The following is a 22,526-nucleotide window of genomic DNA, read 5'->3' as shown; positions in this document are numbered from 1 at the left end:
TGTGTCATCAGTCAAAAAAGGTTGGGAACCACTGTTTTCAGGTATGATAGATGATGTCAAGATGAACAACTTTTTAATGTAGGTACCAAAATTCATGTTACATCGACCGATTCTCCACTAGGTGGGTCACAGCTCTACATACTAAGTACCATTTCCATGAAAGAAGAGTTCACATGTTTAACTTACAGACGTTGCTCAAATAGCTCGCCAATGACTTCAACACAGAGGTGGCATCTGCGTACCATTGATTGTCTGGTACGTTCAAACTGCCACAGTTTCCAGGATGACCACTGCAGCAACACGGACAACCAATTCTTCTGCAGTATCTACAGGGTCGAGTAAACAAGAAGTTTCATCTCCCCCCACAGAAAGAAATCCATTGATGTCAGATCAAGAGATCAAAGGGGGCACCCCTTCCAATCCGACAATTGGGAAACTTTTCACTGCTGCAGTTCCTGACAGCGATGGCATAATGTGCAGGAGCACCATCATGCAGAAACCATAGTTGTTGCCTGAGTGCCAGTGGAATAGTCTCTAAGAGATGTGGTAAGACGTCATATACAAACAAATGATAATTTCCACAATGTAGTCTTGTTGGGTAAAATGTAAGGCCCAATCAGACAATCGCCAACAATGCCAGCCCACATATTAACTGAACATCTGTGCTGTAAATGCACTCCTAGCCCCTAACCGCTCCTAGCAGCAAAACAGTCTAAGTACATGAATTTTCGTAAATAAAAACGTTGTTCCTCTTGACCTCCCCTATCATCCCTCAAACGTAGTAAACGACCTTCTGCATCACCTGTATGCATATGGGATGGATACACTGGAGTCATATATATGCATGTGGGATGGATACACTGGATTCGTATATATGCATGTGGGATGGATTACACTGTAGTCGTATATATGCATGTGGGATGGATACACTGTAGTCCTATATATGCATGTGGGATGGATACACTGGAGTCGTATATATGCATGTGGGAGGGATACACTGGATTCGTATATATGCATGTGGGATGGATTACACTGTAGTCCTATATATGCATGTGGGATGGATACACTGGAGTCGTATATATGCATATGGGATGGATACACTGTAGTCCTATATATGCATGTGGGATGGATACACTGGAGTCATATAGATGCACGTGGGACGGATACACTGGAGTCACATATATGCATATGGGACGGATACACTGGAGTCATATATATGCATGTGGGATGAATACAACTGTGGTACTCAAAACAAGAATTATATGATTGTATTACTCTTTCTCTTTCACATGGATGTTTGAAAATATAGAGCTAAGGTTTTTTGTTAATGGACATAGCTTCCTTTCTCATATTCTGATTTTGCTCTTATAAAGAAGAGGGAGGCAGTCACAGAGGCATATGTATCAGTGATCTCCTAAAATAGTGGAGAAACCTAAGGTAGTCAAACCATTTAAAGTAATTCCTATGAAAGGTTCAAATTTCTTAAATACCGAAGCTGTGACAACCAGATCATCACTACAAAAAATCTTAATATTTCCAAAACTGTCAGCATCATCTGTAAGTTGAGATACTTAGCATGTGTCCAGGTGAAAGAATTCTATAGTGAAATTGAGATTGGCTATAAGATAAAAGTTCTGAAGAAAGAGAAACATGTGAAAGACATGAAATGTTTGAAGTTAGCTTCTCACTGTTTTTCATGTCAGATAAAGAAAGATTTGAAGGCCATGATTCCCTGGTTTGCCAAGGAAGAACGTAAAGAATACTACTTGCAGATATGTGGATAATATTGGAACATAGCACCTACAACATTTTTATGGGACTGACCAACTATCACACACTGTGATGTTTGTTCGTCTCTCAGTGTGTTGATTTCACTTTTATCATAAAACTATTGATAAAAATTGATTTTAAGTTGTCATATGTGCCTTTAATTTCATTATGAAAAATAAATCCTTAAAAAACTGTTTATGAGAGAAAATTTTTATCAATAACAATGTTCACCTTCATCTTATTCAGATGCTAAATAACCTAAGATGTTGATAAAGCGTCGTAAAATAACCTACTAAAATAATGTTTATAAATTTGGCACTTTGCACCTTTCTACTGATAAATATCCGATATAAACACCCAATGTGAATATTGTCAACCACGACAAGTTTTTACTGCCTCAAAAAAAGCAGAGACAGCAAGAATCATTTTGTTCAATTCTAGGTTGTAATCAGAAGTTTGAAGTCGAAAATGTTAAAAAATGACTTCAATAACTACACAAATAATTTTAGGAAATAGACAACGAACTCTTCACTGCAAAACATGCAGGAACAATGATTAGATTAGTGACTTGAATTTCATTACTAGTCTGAAATGTGAAACAGGGAAATACTTCAAGAAATAGAGGCAGTATACAGCCATTCCACTTATGTGAGAAAGGAGAAAAGAGGACAAAACTTCGAAAGTTATCAGAAAATATTTATGATCATTTACAGCTGGAAAGCTAACATTCAACAAATGGAATTAAGATTATCAAATGAATATATAGCAAGATGCAAAATATACTGCACGATAGTTTGTCATACTTTTTATGCAGTACTTAAAGAGATTTAGAAAAAATTCTATAAAATTGTGTATTTCATGGACACTACCTCGAACTTGCATATTTAAGAATAATGTTTTTTTTTATAATGCAAATTAAACATTTTGCAGCGAAATTAAGATAACCGAGGTTGATATGTTAAGAGTAAGAAAATGATAACATGGTTATCATAAAAAAATAATAAGATTTTTTAATGGAGGAATACTACAAGGAAGCACGAAAAACACATGTCCACAAAAGTCCAATTACCATTACAATAAACCACAAGGTTATAACCAATAAAATAACGCATTGCAGTCTTCTGCGAAGTATTCTGCTACTCTGCAAACTTTTTTTTTTTGGAGGATTTAATAAACTGAAAAAAACATGGCGACATTAAAAGAGAAAGCCCAATGTGTACTCTTATGCTGAGTTCAAATCATCAACTACTGTTCAATGACATTCTCGCCTTCAACATGTTAGAGATCCTTCTTCTAAACAGGACTGCCCGAACTATGGTCTGAGGGCCATGTGCAGCCTCCCATTGTTTTTGTTATTATTTTTCTTAATTAACTGTCAACTGTCTACCATTTCTTAATGCTTTCTGGTTGTGCTCATTGGTGATGTTACTAGTCAATAATGTGATGTTGAAAATGTATTCAGGTTTCTGTCCAGCGATAGTCCTGATATTCTATTTTATTTTTTTCAATATTGGTTATTAATAACCCAGCACATACTTGCACTGATACAAATTTCCAGACTCTTAGATATCCAGGGAACTTTTCTTAAAAAAAAAATTCCCCGAGAGCCGAGCCAGAGAATCAAACCGGGGATCTCCAGATCTGGAAGGCAACATGCTGACTAGACCACGGAGGCAGTCAAACAGTTCTTATAAAAACTAAAATCTGTACATTAAATTAATAGCAATTTTAGAGTTTTATATTTTGAACACAACTGTTTCAGCGCAGTGAAACCTGGGATGATTAGTTCATTCCTTTCAATGATATATTATACGAAACCATTTTCCGAAATTACTCTGAGGAATTTAGGAGGAAGTTGCTTAGGGCTGCATTTCTATAGAATTTATAAATGTCCAATATTCAATCTCAATCAGACATGTCAATCAAGGACATCCTGAGCAGATTATATTGCATTACCAAGAGTACACAATTTCTCCTTGTTCACTCAAGCATTTACTCATCTTTTACAGCACAGCTCAATCATGTGTTTAATTAAAAAAAGTGCAAAATATTGTACTTATCTTTGCAGGCGAACAAACATTGAGGAAGAAAATCAAATTCATATAACCTTTACATTATTTACTCAAATTATATATATACATATTATATATATATATATATATATATATATATATATATATATATTTTAATACAGCATCGCAATATAAAAATAACGTTAACATTACCAGCATAACAACTGCCACTATTACTACCACCACCACCACCACCACCTCTGATTGTTATAGGAATCACCATCTTTATTTTCATCTTTGTCATAGAGTCCATACTTGTTTTTGTCATCACCAATCATCGTTGCCATCGTCATCAACCTGATCTAAGTCATTGTCACTATTATCATCACCATCACTAGCCTCCTCATTGTCATCAACGACCTCGTCATCACAGTCATCAATATCAGTGTCACTATTTCTGTCTCTCCTACATCTAGCAACTTGGTTTTCAAAAAAATAAATAAATAAAGAAAAGCAAACTATAGTTTAAAATTATAAACATAGCGTATTTACTCACATAATCTAAAAATTCGGAGGAAAAAATTGAGAATGGGAAATTACGCAAAGACTACAAAATATCTGGTCATAAATGACATCAAACAATTCATGTACTAATCAAATCAACGCTTAATAATAAACAGCTAGAAAAAAAAAATTATATATATATATATATATATATATATATACACACACACAATTTGAGTATTCATGAACAATTTTGCAGCTTTTATTTGTGCAGCTGTATGTTAGTTGTAATGCCAACAGCCTGATCCTGAATAATCATTGCGAATAAATAAACTTCGCATGTGAAATAGAAATATTCCTATCACATCAATTTAATTATGTAAACATATATTTTTCACTCCACTACTTTGAACAGCCAACACATCCAGATATTCTGTGTTGTTAAAGCAATCATAGACTTTTTCATTACAGAAGAGATGAATAATCACTTTGGGTTTTCCCATTCTTATTTTTTTCGATACTTGGAATCTTCATGAAAGATGCTCTTGAAGAGAAAATGCGTGCCTAATTTTGTTTTACATGAGAAAGGAAATTATGTGAGAATAATAAAATTCTGAAAAGCATGTTCTAAACATCTTGGGGATGACTTTAATCAAGGGAGGGAAATTATGTGATTAAGTATGGTATTCATAACAGACCATACACAGACTGGCAAAATTAACATATTTTAGATTTGAATCATGGCCATATTATTTTGCTGACAACTACAACACATTACTTAAATTCATCTAACAACGTAATTCATAGTTCTCTTTAGGAATTGTGCAATATTTAATATAAATACAGTAAAACCCCAATAAGACACTGTTCAAGGGACCAGGTGTAAATTGCGTATTAGGCGGGTATACTAATTTTGACTTACATACAGTATCTATTAGCACTTTTCTTTATTGATATACATGATTCATGAAAGGTAATACAGTATTACTCCATTATGTAATTACTGTACTGTATGTCAAAGACATTTACAATATGTACTGTACTTGATTCTTTCGAAAAAAGAAAGAGTCATTTATAGATGTTTGCCATGTACGTGTACTCCAAGTCCTCATGTTTACCACACTTCAGTTTCCTGCTATTACATCCTCTCGACGTCGCAGCTGTAGTGATTGAGTCGCAATTTTTTATTAGTGTTCTTAATGTCAATGATGGGATTCCTAATGAAACAGAGAGTTGTTTCTGATTAAGAGTACTGTTTTCATCGTACTTTCGTAAGATTTCCAATTTTTTCGACACAGAAAGCGCTTTTTGTTTAACACTCATTGTAATCACATTCACCGACACTTCAATACACTAAAGGACAACAAACTGCTCAGCAAAAATTTCAAGAATTTTATTATGGCCGAGTGAAGAATGCTGTTTGAGAGAGAGGGTTAGCAAGAGGGTGAGGTACTGTAACTGTATGTAGGCTTAACCGCGCAGGTAAAGAGTTATAATAAGAGAGCGTAACAAGAGGGTGGGGTATACTAATGTATGAAGTTTAAATGTGTTTAAATATCCCACAAAACGGCGTATTATGCAGGTCTTGAGCGCAACAAATGGGGTATTTTATAAAGGCGTTATATATGAAATGTGCAGGGACCGGAAAAAAAAGGCGTATTACACGGGGTAGCGTTTGGAGCCGCTCTATCCAAAAAACTTAGTAAAGACGTTGGTTGACCTATTTACAGTGGGCGCGTCTTATCAAGGTTTTACTGTACATAGATATATTTTAATATAAATAAATGAAACTACTGAGTTCCATAAAATTCAAACAAAACCATAAACAATGGACAATAGTATATTTTGCCTGTTTCAGGAATCAAATTAAACATAAATCAACATACAGGTGGGGCAAATGGCATCTGCTGAGGAACTGGGTTGAATCTCTGTCCAGGGAATCCTGCACCAGGATGGCTTGAGGGTAAGTCAAATGGCGAGTGATCTTCATGTCTGCGCCATGCCTCGACATTCAGCCGTCCCTGGTTCAATAGTTCTATAGCGTCCTCTATGTTCATGTTGCTAGTGCGCAATGCACTCTCAACGTCCTCCTTCTATATGGAACAAACAAACAAAATACCACCTTTTCAATGGGAAGGAAAACAAACCTTGCACAAATACATACAGTGTACGACAGTAACAGTTATTTACACTAATTCATAAAGATGGGGATTAACGAAAATTCCTTCCTTGCAGCATCAGCAGGAGTGGTGGTGGTGGTGGTGGTTGTTGTGGTGGTGGTGGTGGTGGTATAGTCGTAGTAGTAATGGTGGTAGTGGTACAAGTGGTGGCAGCAGTGCCAATAGTAGTAATATCAGTAGTGACAGCAGTGCCAGTAGTGGTAGTACTATCAGTAGTGGCAGCACTGCCAATAATCACTGCGGCAGCAATAGCAGTAGTAGTGGCAGCAGTGCTAGTAATAATAACAGTTTTTGTCCAATGGCAGGGCTCTTAAGGTACGGTCACACGTAGTTGCTTTTGCAGCGCTGCAGTACAAAAAACTGCGCAACTCTCGTACTGCGACATGTGAACAACGGTTCAACCCGAAAAGTAGCGGCTGCCGAACCTGCTGCCCGGTACATTTTCATGCTGCGCGCAGCTTAGAAGTAGCGATGTGAGAACAGGGTTCTCAGGGTTACAGCCACAGCATTTTCGATATCGGTTTTGTTGAAACTTTTGCAATGGTTGCGACTAGTGTTGCCACCCAAATGTGCCAATGATACTTTTATTGTTTGGATATATTTTAATGTTAGATGTGATGAAAATAAATTATTTGTAACAGCTATTAAATACACAACACAGTCTGAGCATATTTGCTGACGATATAATTAATTTTTTTTAATTTTCCGTAGCATAATTTCAAACAGAAGAGTTGCCAACATTGATTACGTGAATATGCTGTTGGTTATCATTTAAGTATATAGGCGTTTTTAAAAGCTTTATAGTAAAAATAATGCCAATTTCTGAATACTAGTTAGGACATAAAAGCAAATAATAGATAAGTAAGCTATTGCATGAGTTTCATAATAATGCGAACATAACCACAAAATGTATATTGAGAAGTCAACACAGAGCTGGAAACCTGCAGCAAGACTGCAGCTGCAAAAGTAGCTCCTTGTGTCTGAACAGATTCGTAACCTCCAATTGCAACTTTTGCAGTGATTGGGTTGTGCAGCACGAAAAGTAGCATGCAGCACGCTACTTTTGGCTTATGTGTAAACATGACACACAACTTTTGCAGCTGCAGTACAAAAGTTGTGCAGCAAAAGTAGTGACGTGTGACCGTACCCCTTTATTGTGCCATTATTCACGCCAACTCTACGAGTGTGCTCATAGATGTCACTAGTGCAAAGAAGCACAGGCCACTTAGTTCACTAGAGACTATCAAGAATGTAGCACACATTACGAAGAAGTGACGAGAATCGACTGGAAGAATTTTAAATGTAAATATGGAGAAGAATGGAGCATGTGAAATGGACAGATGGTGGATGCACACTACACTTGTAATGAACGATAATGGAGATTGTTGGGATATCACAGGGAAACTGGGAGAAATCCCATGTTGCTTTGACCACGAGTTTGCCCAACAGAAGTTACAAATTCAGGATGGACAACTGGGATTTGAACCCAGGCCCTCTGGCTTATAAGCCCAGTGCATTAACACTGAGTTCCAAGATGATGGTAGTAGTAGTAGTAGTAGTAGTAGTAGTAGTAGTAGTAGTAGTAGTAGTAGTAATAATAATAATAACAACAACAACAACAACAAAACAATTTCACTCACCTTATAGCCCATTTCTGCCAGAATTCGGAACTGTTTGCTGCTCCAAACATATTCTTTTGTTAATGGCTTTGGACCCTATAAGCAGAAAAGATATCAAATAAATAATAAATATGGTAAATGAATATCTGAAATTACGATTGGTTAAATTACACATTCAAAAATATACCTGTTTAGGTGCATGTCCCCATGATGAAGCATCCATGTCTCCATCTACCCAGCCTGGGTTCAATGAGTTCTTTGGCTTGGGACCTCCCCAAGAAGTGGGTGTTAATGGAGGTTCACTCCAAGAGTTAACAGTTCCTACTCCACTCTTTGAGTCATCACCCCAACCAGAATTCACTGCATCATGAGATCCATCACCCCAAGATCCATTCCTGAAAATTTACATTAAACAGGTAATTTACATGCAATGTAATAACAAATACTACTCTAAAAACAAGCAAATATTGAACACAACGTAGTGCTGGCAGTAAATTACTTGTAATAGCTTTATTCAAGGTAGAGTATAGCTACATAATGATTACTTACTTGCTTACTAACTTACAAATGGCTTTTAAGGAACCCAAAGGTTCACTGCCGCCCTCACATAAGCCAGTCCCTATCATCATATCCCACCTTCCTCAAATCCATTTTAATATTATCCTCCCATCTACGTCTCAGCCTCCCCGAAGGTCTTTTTCCCTCCGACCTCTCAACTAAAACTCTATATGCATTCCTGGATTCGCCCATACGTGCTACATGCCCTGCCCATCGCAAACATCTGCATTTAATGTTTCTAATTACGTCAGGTGAAGAATACAATGCGTGCAGTTCTGCGTTGTGCTACATAATGATTAATTTTACTAAATGACGTTGGGGAACACAATTACCACTCGGTGTGAAAGATTTTAATAATATTGGCTACAGCGATAAAATAAAGATATTTCAATAATTTTATTTACTAAAACATTTTTACTTACACTTGAGCTACATGTATTTCCTACACTATTTTCTTCCTCATTGGAGAAAAAGGTATGTTTCTTATTAGAAATATGTGTCTATTTTATTGAAAACCTTAGTTACCCAACATGTAAGCTTAGTATAAAAACCTGTCTTTGTGTATGTGTATCTTTTAATACAAGTATAGATGAGGAGGCGAGACCTGGCATGTGAGCTGTGCGATAGGAGAAAGACTGAGCTTCAGAAAGAGAGTTTGTTGTCATGATGGTTAATATTATACATATCTACCGACACAGAAGTTCATCTCAAACTAAAACCTATCTTCCCCCTCCATACCCATTGGTGATATAGCTACAACACATGATAAGGTCACAGGACAGGTCTTTGCCTCCTCTACCTGAACACATAGCATATTGTGTATTTTACATATTATTCCCACAAACTTCTTGTATAAAATTTCTACTTCAGTATTCTGATTAGATGTATTAAATATAAATATTTTCTTTGCTTGATACACTAACTGGCATAGATGTGAAGTCAACACATAATCAAATAATCATTATTTAAATGCCACTGAAGAAACATGTGATCTCCATTCTCAATATCCTGCAACTTCTAACTCGAAATCTTTATATCCAATCCAGTCTTCCTTTTATCCCTATATGAATGACCTCCCTAATTTTCAAATATCTCTCTCTCTCTCTCTCATTTTCAGAAGCTAAAAACCAAGGTTTTCACATCTTATTTTCAAAATCAATATTCCCCTTCCTCCTTATGAAAATGGTGATGACAGGATGCTTCGTACATACTCGTATATGCTTATTAATCCAAGAAACAAATGGACTGCTCAGAAGTAATCAATCTAAGTCACTAATTTGTTATTGAGAGATAAAGGGTTTACAATATTCAAAACAAAATATTCCTAAAAAGGTCAGTTCTTCACCAGAAGTCAGACTGAGGGTTACAATTAAACCCTTTTGTAAAGTGGAAAAAATTAGTTTTATGTTATTTGGGAGCACAATAAGTGAATTACTGTATGTGTTGTAAACAATAGTTCACAGGAGCAACTACAAACAGGAACATCATTTACTAACATGATGGCCAGAATTGTTGCAAAAAGAGTAGAACTTATGAAGAAGTATAAATTATCTACACCAGAGTTTCTCAAACTTTTTTGAAGTGGGGACCACTTTTTAAAGTCATTACAGTTCCGCAGACCACCTTATTCTTGTTACCTTCAAAAGCAAATTTATAATTTTTGTAGTATATTTTAATACCAGTATACTTATATATTAAAATGTAATTAAGGTTTGGTACTTTGGTCCTGTGTTAGGAATTCGGGTGGTCCCTGGCTGGGTTACAGGCATGGCGCCAGATGTGCAGGGAAAAGATGGCGAGAAACACCACGTTCATAGTGCTTGAAATCCCTCTTTTGTTGCTGGAAGTAGAGTGGAAGTCAGTAGACGGGTAGGGTAATAAATTTCATAAAATGTCAGTACTGGGAAAAAAGTGAAATTTGATTGCCATGTGCCATTTTCAAACTCTGAGATTTTAAGCTGTAGTGTGATATGCTATTCGTTTGAATTTTATTTTTTCTTCTGTCTTTTATTGAAGGACCACAAGGGCAGACCTCGAGGACCACATGTGGTCCACGGACCATAGTTTGAGAAACTCTGATGTACAGAAACTATTTCTTTTTCTAATGATTATAATATCTCCTTTAAAGGCAGTTGCAGAATACAAGAAGAAATTATCAATAAATTCAGCCAAGTAAATGCATATGAAAACTTGCCTTGGAGCATGTCCCCACAATGGTCCTCCATCTGTTTTCATATTTCCAGAGCCATTCCCTGGTATTCTGGTTGGTGGCATCCCTGGAGGACACTGCATACTACCACGTCCCATGTTCGGTGTTGGCATCTCTTTCCAATGAGACACTTTACCTTTAACAAAAGTCCATTTTGATTCAGTAAATGGGAAACCATCTACAATATATGAAAATCATTGCTTATGAGTTATGACATAGGTGTGTAATATTAGCAATAACGGAAGAGAAGAAAAAGAATTATACTCCTAATAAAAATATGAACGAGAAAAAAAGTAATGTACCATTTTGGCAACTATACATGTAAGTCCATATTCGAGGCATGTGTAGTAAGTACTGTATTTGCATATCTCCTGCATACCTGGCAATATCAGCATTGCATATGTTTATTACCATCGTCACAAAGAAGTATGGATGACCATGAGTGCACAATAACAACAAAGTAATCAAGTGCCCTATAAGAACCGATCAGGTTTGAACTTGCACACTTTCACTGGAAAATTTACTCATGAGGCAGTTAATATTCATAGTTCTTCTATTCTATTATAGTCAGTTTAGTAATAAATTATAGTAGTACTGTAGTAATACAGTAACAGTTAAGTAATGGCTGATAATGGCTAACAGGAACTTCAACACAGAAGTATTGTACTAGCCAAACTTAGATGACTCCAGCTCAGAGGAAAGAAGTCACATCAACATGCTCTCAATGTTTATGTTATGCAGTTGGCCACATCCGATAACTGAATTGCTTTATAACAGTGTTGCCAAACATAGACGGCTTCAGCCCGAGTACAGAGGTCAGCTTATCTTGCAGCAAAAGATAACTACTAACTTCTCTGTTAAAAAATCATCGTAATTGCCTCAGCCCAGCAGCTGGGCTAATTCAGAGTCGTAATGTGACAACACTGCATAACTAACAGGCATGCACCATATGATTTATTATGTTTTGGGTAAGGCACGAGTCAGCAGAGTGGTGTGAGCAAGGTCGTCTAAGCTTGGCGAGAACTATATATAAAAACCACCATGCAGCAGACGCAGTTAAAACAAGGAAAATAATGAACAGATGATTTCCACGAAGATATATGTATACACGCAAAATAGATTAGACATATGAGGCAGATGATTATCCAACTATGGAATAATTAGTTTACAAAATGAAAGAAGCTACTCAGTATGGAAAAAGTAATCAATCTAAAATTATCGGAAAAGTTTTTAAGGAACAGAGTCATATCACAACTGGTCAATATTATATCAATGGATAAAAGGTAATTGGTCATTGTACTCATCTATTACTAATGAATGAAATTTATTACGATGTCATTTAATATAATTCAACTAACATTTTCAACCACTAGTGGTCATCTTCATATAATTACATAGTGAACACATTTTATTATATGGTAACAAGTTCCTATCATATACTATATTGGAGTTAACCAATTTTACGTAAACATTCTCTCATGGAAGTCACTGTCTATATAATGCTAAAATTATTAAAAACATTTAAATTATACTTTTACATCAGTAAGATATACAGGGCTTTCATTTCAAAATTTCCCAGTCTAAATAACTAATTATTTAAACTGAATTCAATTTAAACAAAAAACACGTCAATTTATATATTGAGGGGAAAGTCTGAAACCAGGCTCAATTACATTTTAGATTTCACCTCCACTCCCTGCCACCCCCACTTTGAAATTCCAAATGGCACCCCTATATTTTTGTACTTAAATATGAAAGAGAAAAATATGACATTTCGCTTTACAACTGGGATGTTACAGGCTATTTGGAGCGAGGGGTTGTTTACCAAAATTTACATGTAATATCCTTAAATCCTTTCAAATTCCCTTTTATGAGGTTCAGAAGATTGTAATGGAAATTCTGAAGGCCTCTCTTCAAATTCTACACTATCATCTAACACGTAAATTTTTGTTTTAATGTACAAATCGAATCATTATTTCGCTAGTTTCATTTCCCTTTATCTTTTATGTTTGTTAATTCCGGATCCCAGTGGTCAACCTCACCTGAGGATAGATGATTTGAAATAAATCTTAGTAGTACACCTCATTCATTTGTTTTCGCATCTTTTGTTTTCTATCATCGTCTGGCAACCTGTATTTTTGTTATCAGTTGAATTTAGGATGAAAAAACAGCTTATTTTCTGTAATTTCCTAAATTTAATCAATAAGGATGATTTATGTTCTCTCTCGAAGAGTATACACCATTTTAAAATAATTTAATACACAAACACAACTATTACATGAAATGCTCAATAAGTTTTTGCAGCTTTATTTTCTTCAGCTCTAATCAATAATAACAACAATCCATTATACCTCATGTATATTAGTGAATATGATGGTATGTCACTGTCATATGCATTTTACAATTACGATGTTGTATTCAATAGTAGGTAGTATCATTCAAACATTACAACTTTATAACTTTTTAACTTTAAAACTGTGAATTGTAACTTTAAAACTATCTAAAAACAGCTGGAAAACTATATACAACCATACAACAGGTACATATTGTACAAGGTAAGGTTGACGTACAATGATTATACTATACAGTTGTGACGTGCATACAGAGTGGAAGTGAAATAACCTTGCAGGTTGAAAGGGATGATAGGGTACACTGAAATGAACAGAAAACCTATATTACATTTTGTGATTAAATGAACAGTTAATTAGAAAATTAAGTTTGAAGTTTCAGCAGTCCAACAACATTGCCGCCACTAACATACTTCTAGTGATATAGAGGTAAGAGGTCAACGAACTCTGTAAGTCAGTGTGTCTCATTAGATGAGCTGTTTTCTGGCACTGTGTTGCAACCAACTCACAGCATGCAGTGGCTTGGATTTAGAGGTTTTTAAAATTAAATTTATACAAAAACCGTCCACAATATTGAAATACGCCAGAGGGATAAATTATTCTTTATTAGATTTCCTATCGATATGGACAAAAACCACGATCCTACTCGCAATAGTTACCGAATAAGAGGTTGTTAAATATTTGAGAAAAAAAAAAAAAAAAAACTTTTTTTTTTTTTCTGAAAAAACTAGTAACTTTCCACAAAATAATAATATAGTTTTTTGTTACACACAACATGAGCTATTTGCTCTGCAAATCTGCAAGGCTATTTCACTTCCACTCTGTATATACGGTAGTTGAATTCTCATTAAAACAAAATCTGAAGATTGCCCGATCGTTCCAAGTATTATGTGGACTTAAAATTTGGTGGGTTGTGTTGTGGAGCACATCTACTCAGTGACTGAGCTGCCAACAATCTGTCGTCGTAATTGTACCTTTCATAAAAGTTCAGTGGACATTTCATAGCATAAAACCAGACCTTCTGTTTATTCACGTCATTCAGAAGGGAATGAGCATCATCAGAGAACAAGGTGTTGTGCAGATGTCTACCGTTTGCATCCTCAAAATGCAAAATTAATTACATCGAATCAGGACACCAATAAAATTGTGAATTCAAGAAATGTTTGTCTAAATGAAATTCATCACCAAATTTATAAAGTTTATGGATAAAATGTAGTAAGTACAGATATGGTGAGTTGTTTCATTATTTAAAAAAAAAAAAAGTTTACAAGAGAGTACTGACTGCCCATAGATTCATCCTTCTTGAAGTATCCAGCAGGATGCTGCAACATTTAGTCCACTATAACCTTCAATTAGGTTTTTTTTTTTTTTCTAGCAAATGAGTACCTGTACTTTAATGTTCCTTATAGATGCCTGCATCATTACCCACTGTTGAGGTGTGGTCAACATATGGATGACTTGAATTTGTTTCATTCAGGATTTATGGATATGCAGTATAAAAGATTGTGTTCCAGATCTTTATGATTAATACACCACAGGCAAATAGGAATATCAGAAAGGTGAAATCAGTGTACATTTCATCTCATACATAAGAGTCCAGCATAACTTGTTGCTGATATTATGATGTTCATTGTAAATCTGTTCAAAAATTAATCAGAGAGTTAAAATAACGTGCAAATTGCGTCATAACTTTCCCCCCCCCCCCCCCCCCATGGAGGTGTGTGTCATGGAATAGAATATGAGCTCTACTTTGCAGGTAGCCGAATCTCAGGTGTTGAATCTTCGTTCTCACTCCGAACATCATTCTTTTTATTATTTTGTCCTCTATGTAATCAACCCTGAATGCAAATTGTCTTATTGACCATGGGGTATGGGTTACTGCTTTATTTACTTCACCTGTCCATGGATGGCAAAATGAAATTCGACTTCGAATCAATGTCAATAATATATGCCTATCTTAATTGCTGATTTTTGATTGGCTTATAATAAATACCTGCGAATATTTCAAATGGCGAGAAACTTTCCCCTCCTAATGGCATGGGTTATTGACATTTTTATATCATTGTCCCATTAGGTCTCTAGCTTCCCAATAGCAATCACTTTCACAGGTGGACTTCAGGGATGGGTACTGTCATAGATGTTCTGTGACCATACAACAAGAAACTACGATTTCAGTATTTATTGGTTATAGAAGAATAGATTGTCCATCGAAATGTACCATAATCAAGGTCATAATTAGTGTAAAAATGATGCAATTTGTGTTATTTTTTTTATTTATTCTATCTATAACCCTAATGTGAGTGAAATAATTAACTAAATGCTATTTCATAAACTATTATTGTTTGTATTTTGTTTAGGAATGTCATTGATGTTCAGCATCTAATGACATTCGTTTTTAACTATCTTCTTGTTGATTTGCAGTTGATTGCATTAGTGCCCTCAAAGGATCAATTCAGATATTGAGAAATCATTTGTATGGAAGTGATAATGGAAATTTCAAGTTATCTTAACCGATGGCTGTTGTGGTTTAGATATCGATGCCAATCAATCTGTATTATTATTTTTCTCGCGGCATTCAAATCATTCTAACCTATCTGATGATATCCCCCCCCCTTTCTTAACTGCAAATGAGCACAAACACTACTTAGGTATACATTTTTCTGACATTTTGCATATCTGATTCCCTAACCGTTTCTAATGTGTATCATTTTAGGTGTGTTTCCAAATTATATGTAATACGCTTTGTCAAATCTGGCAACCTTTTCATAAGGGAAGCTAAATTTATATATTTATATTTATATTTATATTGCAAATTGTTCTCATTTTGTTTGCCCAACTAATTTCCTGAATATATATATATATATATATATATATATATATATATATATATATATATATATATATATATATATATATAAAACAGAAAATAACTGGTTGACTAGTTCTTTTTGATCTGTTAACTTCCCTCAGGTTAAATTAATTTTAAAATAACTCATTAACCGACAACCGATTATTTTCAAATAATCTCCCATCCCTTACCAAGGGCATGTTATAATTGAATTGGCTGGAGCTGAAAGACATTTTCTAAGTCAGTTTTTGTAACTTCTCAGGAGAAGGAAAAAACATTATAAAATGAAGAAAACCAAGTAAATTTATTGAAATTTATGTTAAGTTGTAGAATAATTCCCTAGCCTATGTGTGCCACAACAGAAATATAAATTCAATGCCTCACAAACATTAAAAAATTATTTAGAAAAATTGACTTAATGCTTTTCAGCTCCGTGGTTGCTATGTACACTTCATAAATGCTTTACATATTTAAATAATGCATGATATTTAATTATATTTATTTGTAATATAAATACCAATTACATTCAATGAAAAGATTGTTATAAATTACAATTTCTCTTATGATACAGCAAATCGAATAAAGTAGGGTAAAAACAAAGTCACTTATTACACTGAAACATTCATATCACAAGGCCGCGGATCCACACCTGTGGAGTAATGGTTAGCGCGTCTGACCGCGAAACCAGGTGGCCCGGGTTCGAATCCTGGATGGTGCAAGTTACCTGGTTGAGGTATTTTCCAGGGTTTTCTCTCAACACAATATGAGCAAATGCTGGGTATCAGTGCTGACCGGCATTATCATCTTCATTTCATTCAGATGCTAAATAACCTGAGATGTTGACACTATGTCGTAAAATAACTCAGTAAAAAAAAAAAAAAAAACCAAGGCTGTGAAAATCAGAAAGCAGCAACTCTGCAGCTTGGTCAACCTCATATGGTGTGGTCCATTCATGTTACCAGTAGCAACAGTTTCTTGCACAAGAAGAAGGCTGACTTGATTCTTTCTTGTTCCGATCGATAGGTCTTGCTTAAATAGTTCATAATGCTAAATAAAAAAAATTCAATTTTGACTTAATGCTTTTCAGCTCCGACTGATTCAATTGTTTTTCATTCCAAAATGCAATATTTAAATTTAACTTTTACAATAGAGCCCCTTAATGACTAATATCCACAAGCCACAATGGCTCTGTTTCTATAATCTTTTCGCTGTTAGTAAACGATAGCACATGACTGAAATGAGAATTGATTTGCAACAGCTTTGCGCCACCAGTTCTCAGTACATTCTATTTCATGTTAAAAACATATCTCATTACTCGCCAATGTAGGCCTAACCTCACTACTATGCATTTGTTTGCTTAAGAAACAGTTACTTTCTAATTAATTAAATTATTTTGAACTTTTATGTAAGGTCAATTGCTATCAGACAAAGGTGTTATTATTCCTCTCTTATACAGTGTCTACAAGCAGCAACCTGTACAGCTTTCCGCTGTTTGCGCAAAAGTAGGGCAGTTGTACTCACAGAGGGCAACCTGCACTCAGTGCATATACATGGAGCTAGGGCAGGGCGAGGTGCATTACGCTATGATGACGTAACAGCGCGCTACCTCGAGCTTTTCCCCAGCTGATGGACCCTTCTTGGCTTGTAGAAGACTTCGCTTTCCTGACAGATGTGACAAATTATTTAAATGACCTAAATATTTCCTTGCAAGGTAAAGGTCTCCTGATTATTGATTTGTTCAATAAAATTAAAGCATTTCGAATGAAACTTAATTTGTGGACACAACAAATGCAAGAACGCAATTTGACTCATTTTCCAAACCTAAGCAAATTTGTGCCTAATATTACAGATTCACAATATGTTGCATTTGTGGAGTCTTTGACTATCTTAGATAAGGCATTTGAGGAACGATTCAGTGAAATAGAATTCCTCCAGTTGGATTTTCAAATATTCATGTTCCCACTTTCCGTTGATATATCCACAGTTCCCTCTACACTTCAAATGGAATTAAGAGATCACAAATGTGACATTTTCTTGAGGTGAAGTTCAAAATAACTGAAGATCAATTATATCTCATCTCATCATTTTCCACGTCTGTATAGGAATGCAGCAAAAATAATTAGTATGTTTGGTATGACATACCTATGTGAGCAGGTTTCCTCTGTTCTAAAAATGTCTGAAACCGGCCACAGATCACAGCTAAGCAATAAGCATTTGACATCTATGATTCAGCTGCATTCGAGTAGATCGATTGTTTCAGATATTACACATCTGGTGGCACAAACACACATGTAATACTTAGCATTTTAAGTTTACATCTGTTCCTAAAACACTGTTTCTGTTCAGAATTTCTTTTGTCAACGTAAATGCAATAAATTGATTTATATTGTTTATATTTTGTTTGAAAGACAATCCTACATCCTCATCTTCTTGCCCCGCTGAGTCTGCCAAGTTCCATAGCAGCAAGTTCTACTTGTTGCCTGTCCATTTATACCTGCCCACTCTGCACCCTCTCGCCCCAGGCGAGGCTTCAGGATGCTCCTGTGAGCACTCCTGCAGTAAGGTACATTTTCTCACTGGTGAAACTGATGCATGTTACGGGCTATGGTGTCTCCTCAGTTTTCGAAGTATTGTCTCCCAGTGCAAATTTTCAGCGGTAACTTCTCCAACATGAATATTTAACAAGTGTATTGTTATAAATACTCTTTGTTCAATTACAAATGGCAGTTGGTGGCAGGCAGGTAATAAGTGAAAGCAACAAGATAGCGGCCAAGGCAGATATCTATAGCAGGTGCAGAGCAGCCAGTAATCTGGTGACATGATGTTTCCTAGACCCGTATAGCCACGAAAAAGAACACGGTATATTTAACAATTCACTGAGGATGCAAAAACTACCATGTGCTTACGTAGAAAACAAGCTCAATGTCAATTGAAGCCAGCTTGTTACAAGAACAGACTAATATTTGAGGAGAAAAATTCGATCCGGCACCGGGGATCGAACCCGGGTCCTTGCTTCTACATACCAAGTGCTCTGACCACTGAGCTACGCTGAATTCAATCCACAGCACCGGATCGAACCTTCCTCCTTCGATGTTTCCCTTTGTGGCCTGACTCCAAGTTAGGTATACGAGTATATATGTTGACATATATGTCCAGTGTCAACTGCCATTATACTAGGAGCGCATTCAGCTGAGTGACTTGTTGGATTCCTGGCCAACAAATAAAATAAATACAAAATTATGATGGTCCTCAAATAAGGAATTATATTGTCCTGTGTCATGCGAATGTTTCAACTAGGTGCCAATCACATGCCTATTTTAACATTAGGATTATTCAAACAGCAAAAAGATAAATAGGCTTCATTTGGAGCTGCATGGAGGTAAGATATTCTTCTTTGGTTGTGTGACATAGTAGGCTGCGCCAGATTTAGTTTCATCTTGGCTTTGGTAACAATCAGTAAAATGTTCTTGTTAACTAATGCTGAGTTCTTGGCAGCATTTCTTATACCTGCTGAATGCTAGCTAGTAAAGGTAACTTACCCCCTCCCCTGATCCTAAGCTATCTATCTTTTTATTTTACTATGAATTGTCTCCTAATTTATTTTCAAGAATATTTTATGTTTATCAGTTATTTTATGTCTTGATTCCTTACTAATTTTTTTTTACATATAGGACCCTTCTCAGTTTTGTACTGAAAATCAGAGGAAAAAAGGTGAGGGACTTATATGGTAAACAATGTTTATGTAGGTTTGATTTCTTCCCCTTTATAGAAAACTGAGTTAAATCTTAAAAGTCTAATCGTTATACAGTACCTACTTTCATTATCTGAACTATTAATGATCAAGTGGGATGCAGTCAAAGCACCTTCAAAGTCAAATGATCAAGTGGAATTCAGTCAAAGCAGCCTCAAAGTCAAAGTTAATGGTGACTTCCAATGTGTCTCACATTTAGGGAAGAAACTACTTCACCCTTTCTTTCTGAAAAGGGCAATAAAGTATGAAATTAAGTGAATTCTAAGTGAATAGACACAAATACAATGGAATTTTGAAGAGTTCTCAAATTAACTTACAATCTTTTTAGGTAAAAAAAAATTATTATAAAATAATAATAATAATAATAATAATTTATTTTAGCTGGCAGAGTAAATCATTATTATTATTATTATTATTATTATTATTTTATATTTTTTTTTTTACCTAAAAAAGATTGTAAGTTAATTTGAGAACTCTAAAATTCCATTGTATTTGTGTCTATTCACTTAGAATTCGCTTAATTTCACTTAAAATGGGGGAAAGCTAATAAAAATTGAAAACCTTTCTTATTTTACCTGCAATTTTTATGATTATTCTCCTTACATTTCACATATACTATGGCTATGTATTGTATACTTTTAGTAGAGCCATTGATGTTGCTCAGTCGACAGACTCGCTGGGCTGCTGATCCGGAGCTGTGTTCGGGCTTGGGTTGGATCCCCCTTTGGACTTTGGTTTCTTCGGAGGTTTTCCCCAGCCGTGGGACTGAAGCCGGATGGTCTATGGCGAGTCCTTGGCATCAACCCCTTTGATTTGATTACCCCCTTTGATTTGATTACCTGGTTGGGTTTTTCCGAGGTTTCCCCCACCGAAAAGGCAAATGCCGGGTAATATTTTGGCGAATCCTCGGACCTCATCTCATCACTACATCTCGCCAAAATGTAAAAAGAATTTTAAAAAATTGTACAAAATTGTAAAAATTGTAGAAAATTACTAAATTGTAAAACTATAAAAATTTGTAAAAATTGTAATTGTAATATTGTAAAATGTTGACATGTTCCACATCTTAAAGCTTCATTGCACATGTAAGATCTATGGAATAAAATAAATGAATGAATGAATATACTACCTACAGATTTCCACCTGTCCTTTGAAAGACAGACGCATGAAAGTGATGACAATAAGAAAGCTCTAATACAAGCCTACTTAAATGAACAGAGAGGGACTTCTACGATGAACACATTAAAAAACTTATGCTGTATGCTTACTTGTGCTGCAAGTCTCTGATAACTATGTACTCATAAAAACAGAATAAGGTGTCGACCCTCCTATTTTACTTAAAAATCTCCTGTTCTTCTTCTTGTTCTTTTTCTGCTTTTCCTAATTCGCTTGACCATTTCAAACAACACTACCGGCCTTGTCACTATTTTGTTTAGTATATGCAGTACCACTTATAATGCTAATCCTATACTGAAAACAGAGAGCACCCGCACACATGCACGCACGTAAATGTAATATGCTAAAAAAAATAATTAGAAGCTCTTGAACAGAAAAAAAAAGTTCGTAACATACTGAGACACCAATAATTTTTCCAGTACCTCCCATCCTACTTTGCTGCTGTGCAGGATTTCCCCATAGTGATGTGCCATCATCATAATTTGGTATATTGCGTCTCTGGGCAGGCGGGGAAGGCTCTTCCCAACCAGTTTTATTTGATCCTGTTCCAGGCATGCTCATGTCTTTGGGTGGTGGGCCCACCCATTGATTGACACCTAGAATATAAATTAATAATCATTAGCATAATTCACTCCGAAAGTTTAATATGATCAACTTACAATTTAGAGTGCATTAAATAATATCTTACATTCCTGTAGACTCTATAAAACGTACTTGCAAAAGACTATGTCATTCCATACATTTGATTAACCTTCATTATTAATTATTTCTAACTGAATCAGAAACACGTAATTAAAATTCGAACACAAAAAAAAATATTGTAATCTCTGAACTGGCAAGGAACCGTTGATGAGCTCATATCAAAACCTCTCCATAAATCAGCACATTGTTAGATGTCCAGAGCAGATAGAAAAATATCATACACATTCACACAGGATAACAAATCAGCTCCTCTCTCCAAGTATACGCCATTATTTCTTAAGGGGAGAGGATGGTATTTTTTTAACTTTTTTCCTATTTGGTGTAAAATATTAATTTTTTGTATGTAGAGAGCTCATACCTGTGGCAACTCAAGCAAATAAAAATATTTTGAAAAAAAAAAAAAAAAAATTATTTGGGGGCCCAAATTTGAAAAGAATATACCCAATGCAGGATTGTACTAAAACCGATATATCTAAACCGTTTTTAAAGATAGATTCAAACAGTTTTTTGCAATGTATATTTGCAAAAGCATGTTATACAAACTGTCTGTAACAGAATTTTGATATTAGTCCCTACGTTTGTAAAATAAACAATTAAAATTTAATAACAATTTTCCGATTTCCTTTCTTGCAAACAAACGGACGTATTTTTAAAATGAAATCAATTAAAATTCTGTTGCAGAGAAAAGTTTCCTAACAGTCTAAAGAATGTGTGTTCTAAATTTCATGCATGTATCTTTAATAGTTCAGAAATTATATCTATTTTTGTCTGGCAATGTAGCAAAAAAAAAAAAATGAAGTTACTGGAAACCAATAAAAGTGGGCGTGTGATTTAAAAATCCATAGTGCA

General features: G+C 35.2%; 1 protein-coding gene across 8 annotated transcripts in view; it reads right to left on the bottom strand.

The window, feature by feature from the left end:
- The window catches only part of gw (trinucleotide repeat containing adaptor protein gawky), a 233,528-nt gene that overhangs the window by 48,621 nt on the left and 162,381 nt on the right, over window positions 1-22,526 (bottom strand). For all 8 annotated transcript variants that reach the window (XM_069841376.1, XM_069841377.1, XM_069841378.1 and 5 more), the window contains 5 exons: window positions 21,398-21,571; window positions 10,838-10,988; window positions 8,273-8,480; window positions 8,107-8,181; window positions 6,173-6,379 (listed from right to left, as the gene is read on the bottom strand). In XM_069841376.1, the coding sequence (XP_069697477.1) occupies window positions 6,173-6,379; window positions 8,107-8,181; window positions 8,273-8,480; window positions 10,838-10,988; window positions 21,398-21,571 (815 nt within the window). The remainder of the gene's footprint in view (window positions 1-6,172; window positions 6,380-8,106; window positions 8,182-8,272; window positions 8,481-10,837; window positions 10,989-21,397; window positions 21,572-22,526) is intronic.

This window comes from Periplaneta americana, chromosome 12 (genome assembly GCF_040183065.1).
Source record: "Periplaneta americana isolate PAMFEO1 chromosome 12, P.americana_PAMFEO1_priV1, whole genome shotgun sequence".
Taxonomy (NCBI): Eukaryota; Metazoa; Arthropoda; class Insecta; order Blattodea; family Blattidae; genus Periplaneta; species Periplaneta americana.
This window is presented reverse-complemented; position numbering and strand designations above follow the sequence as displayed.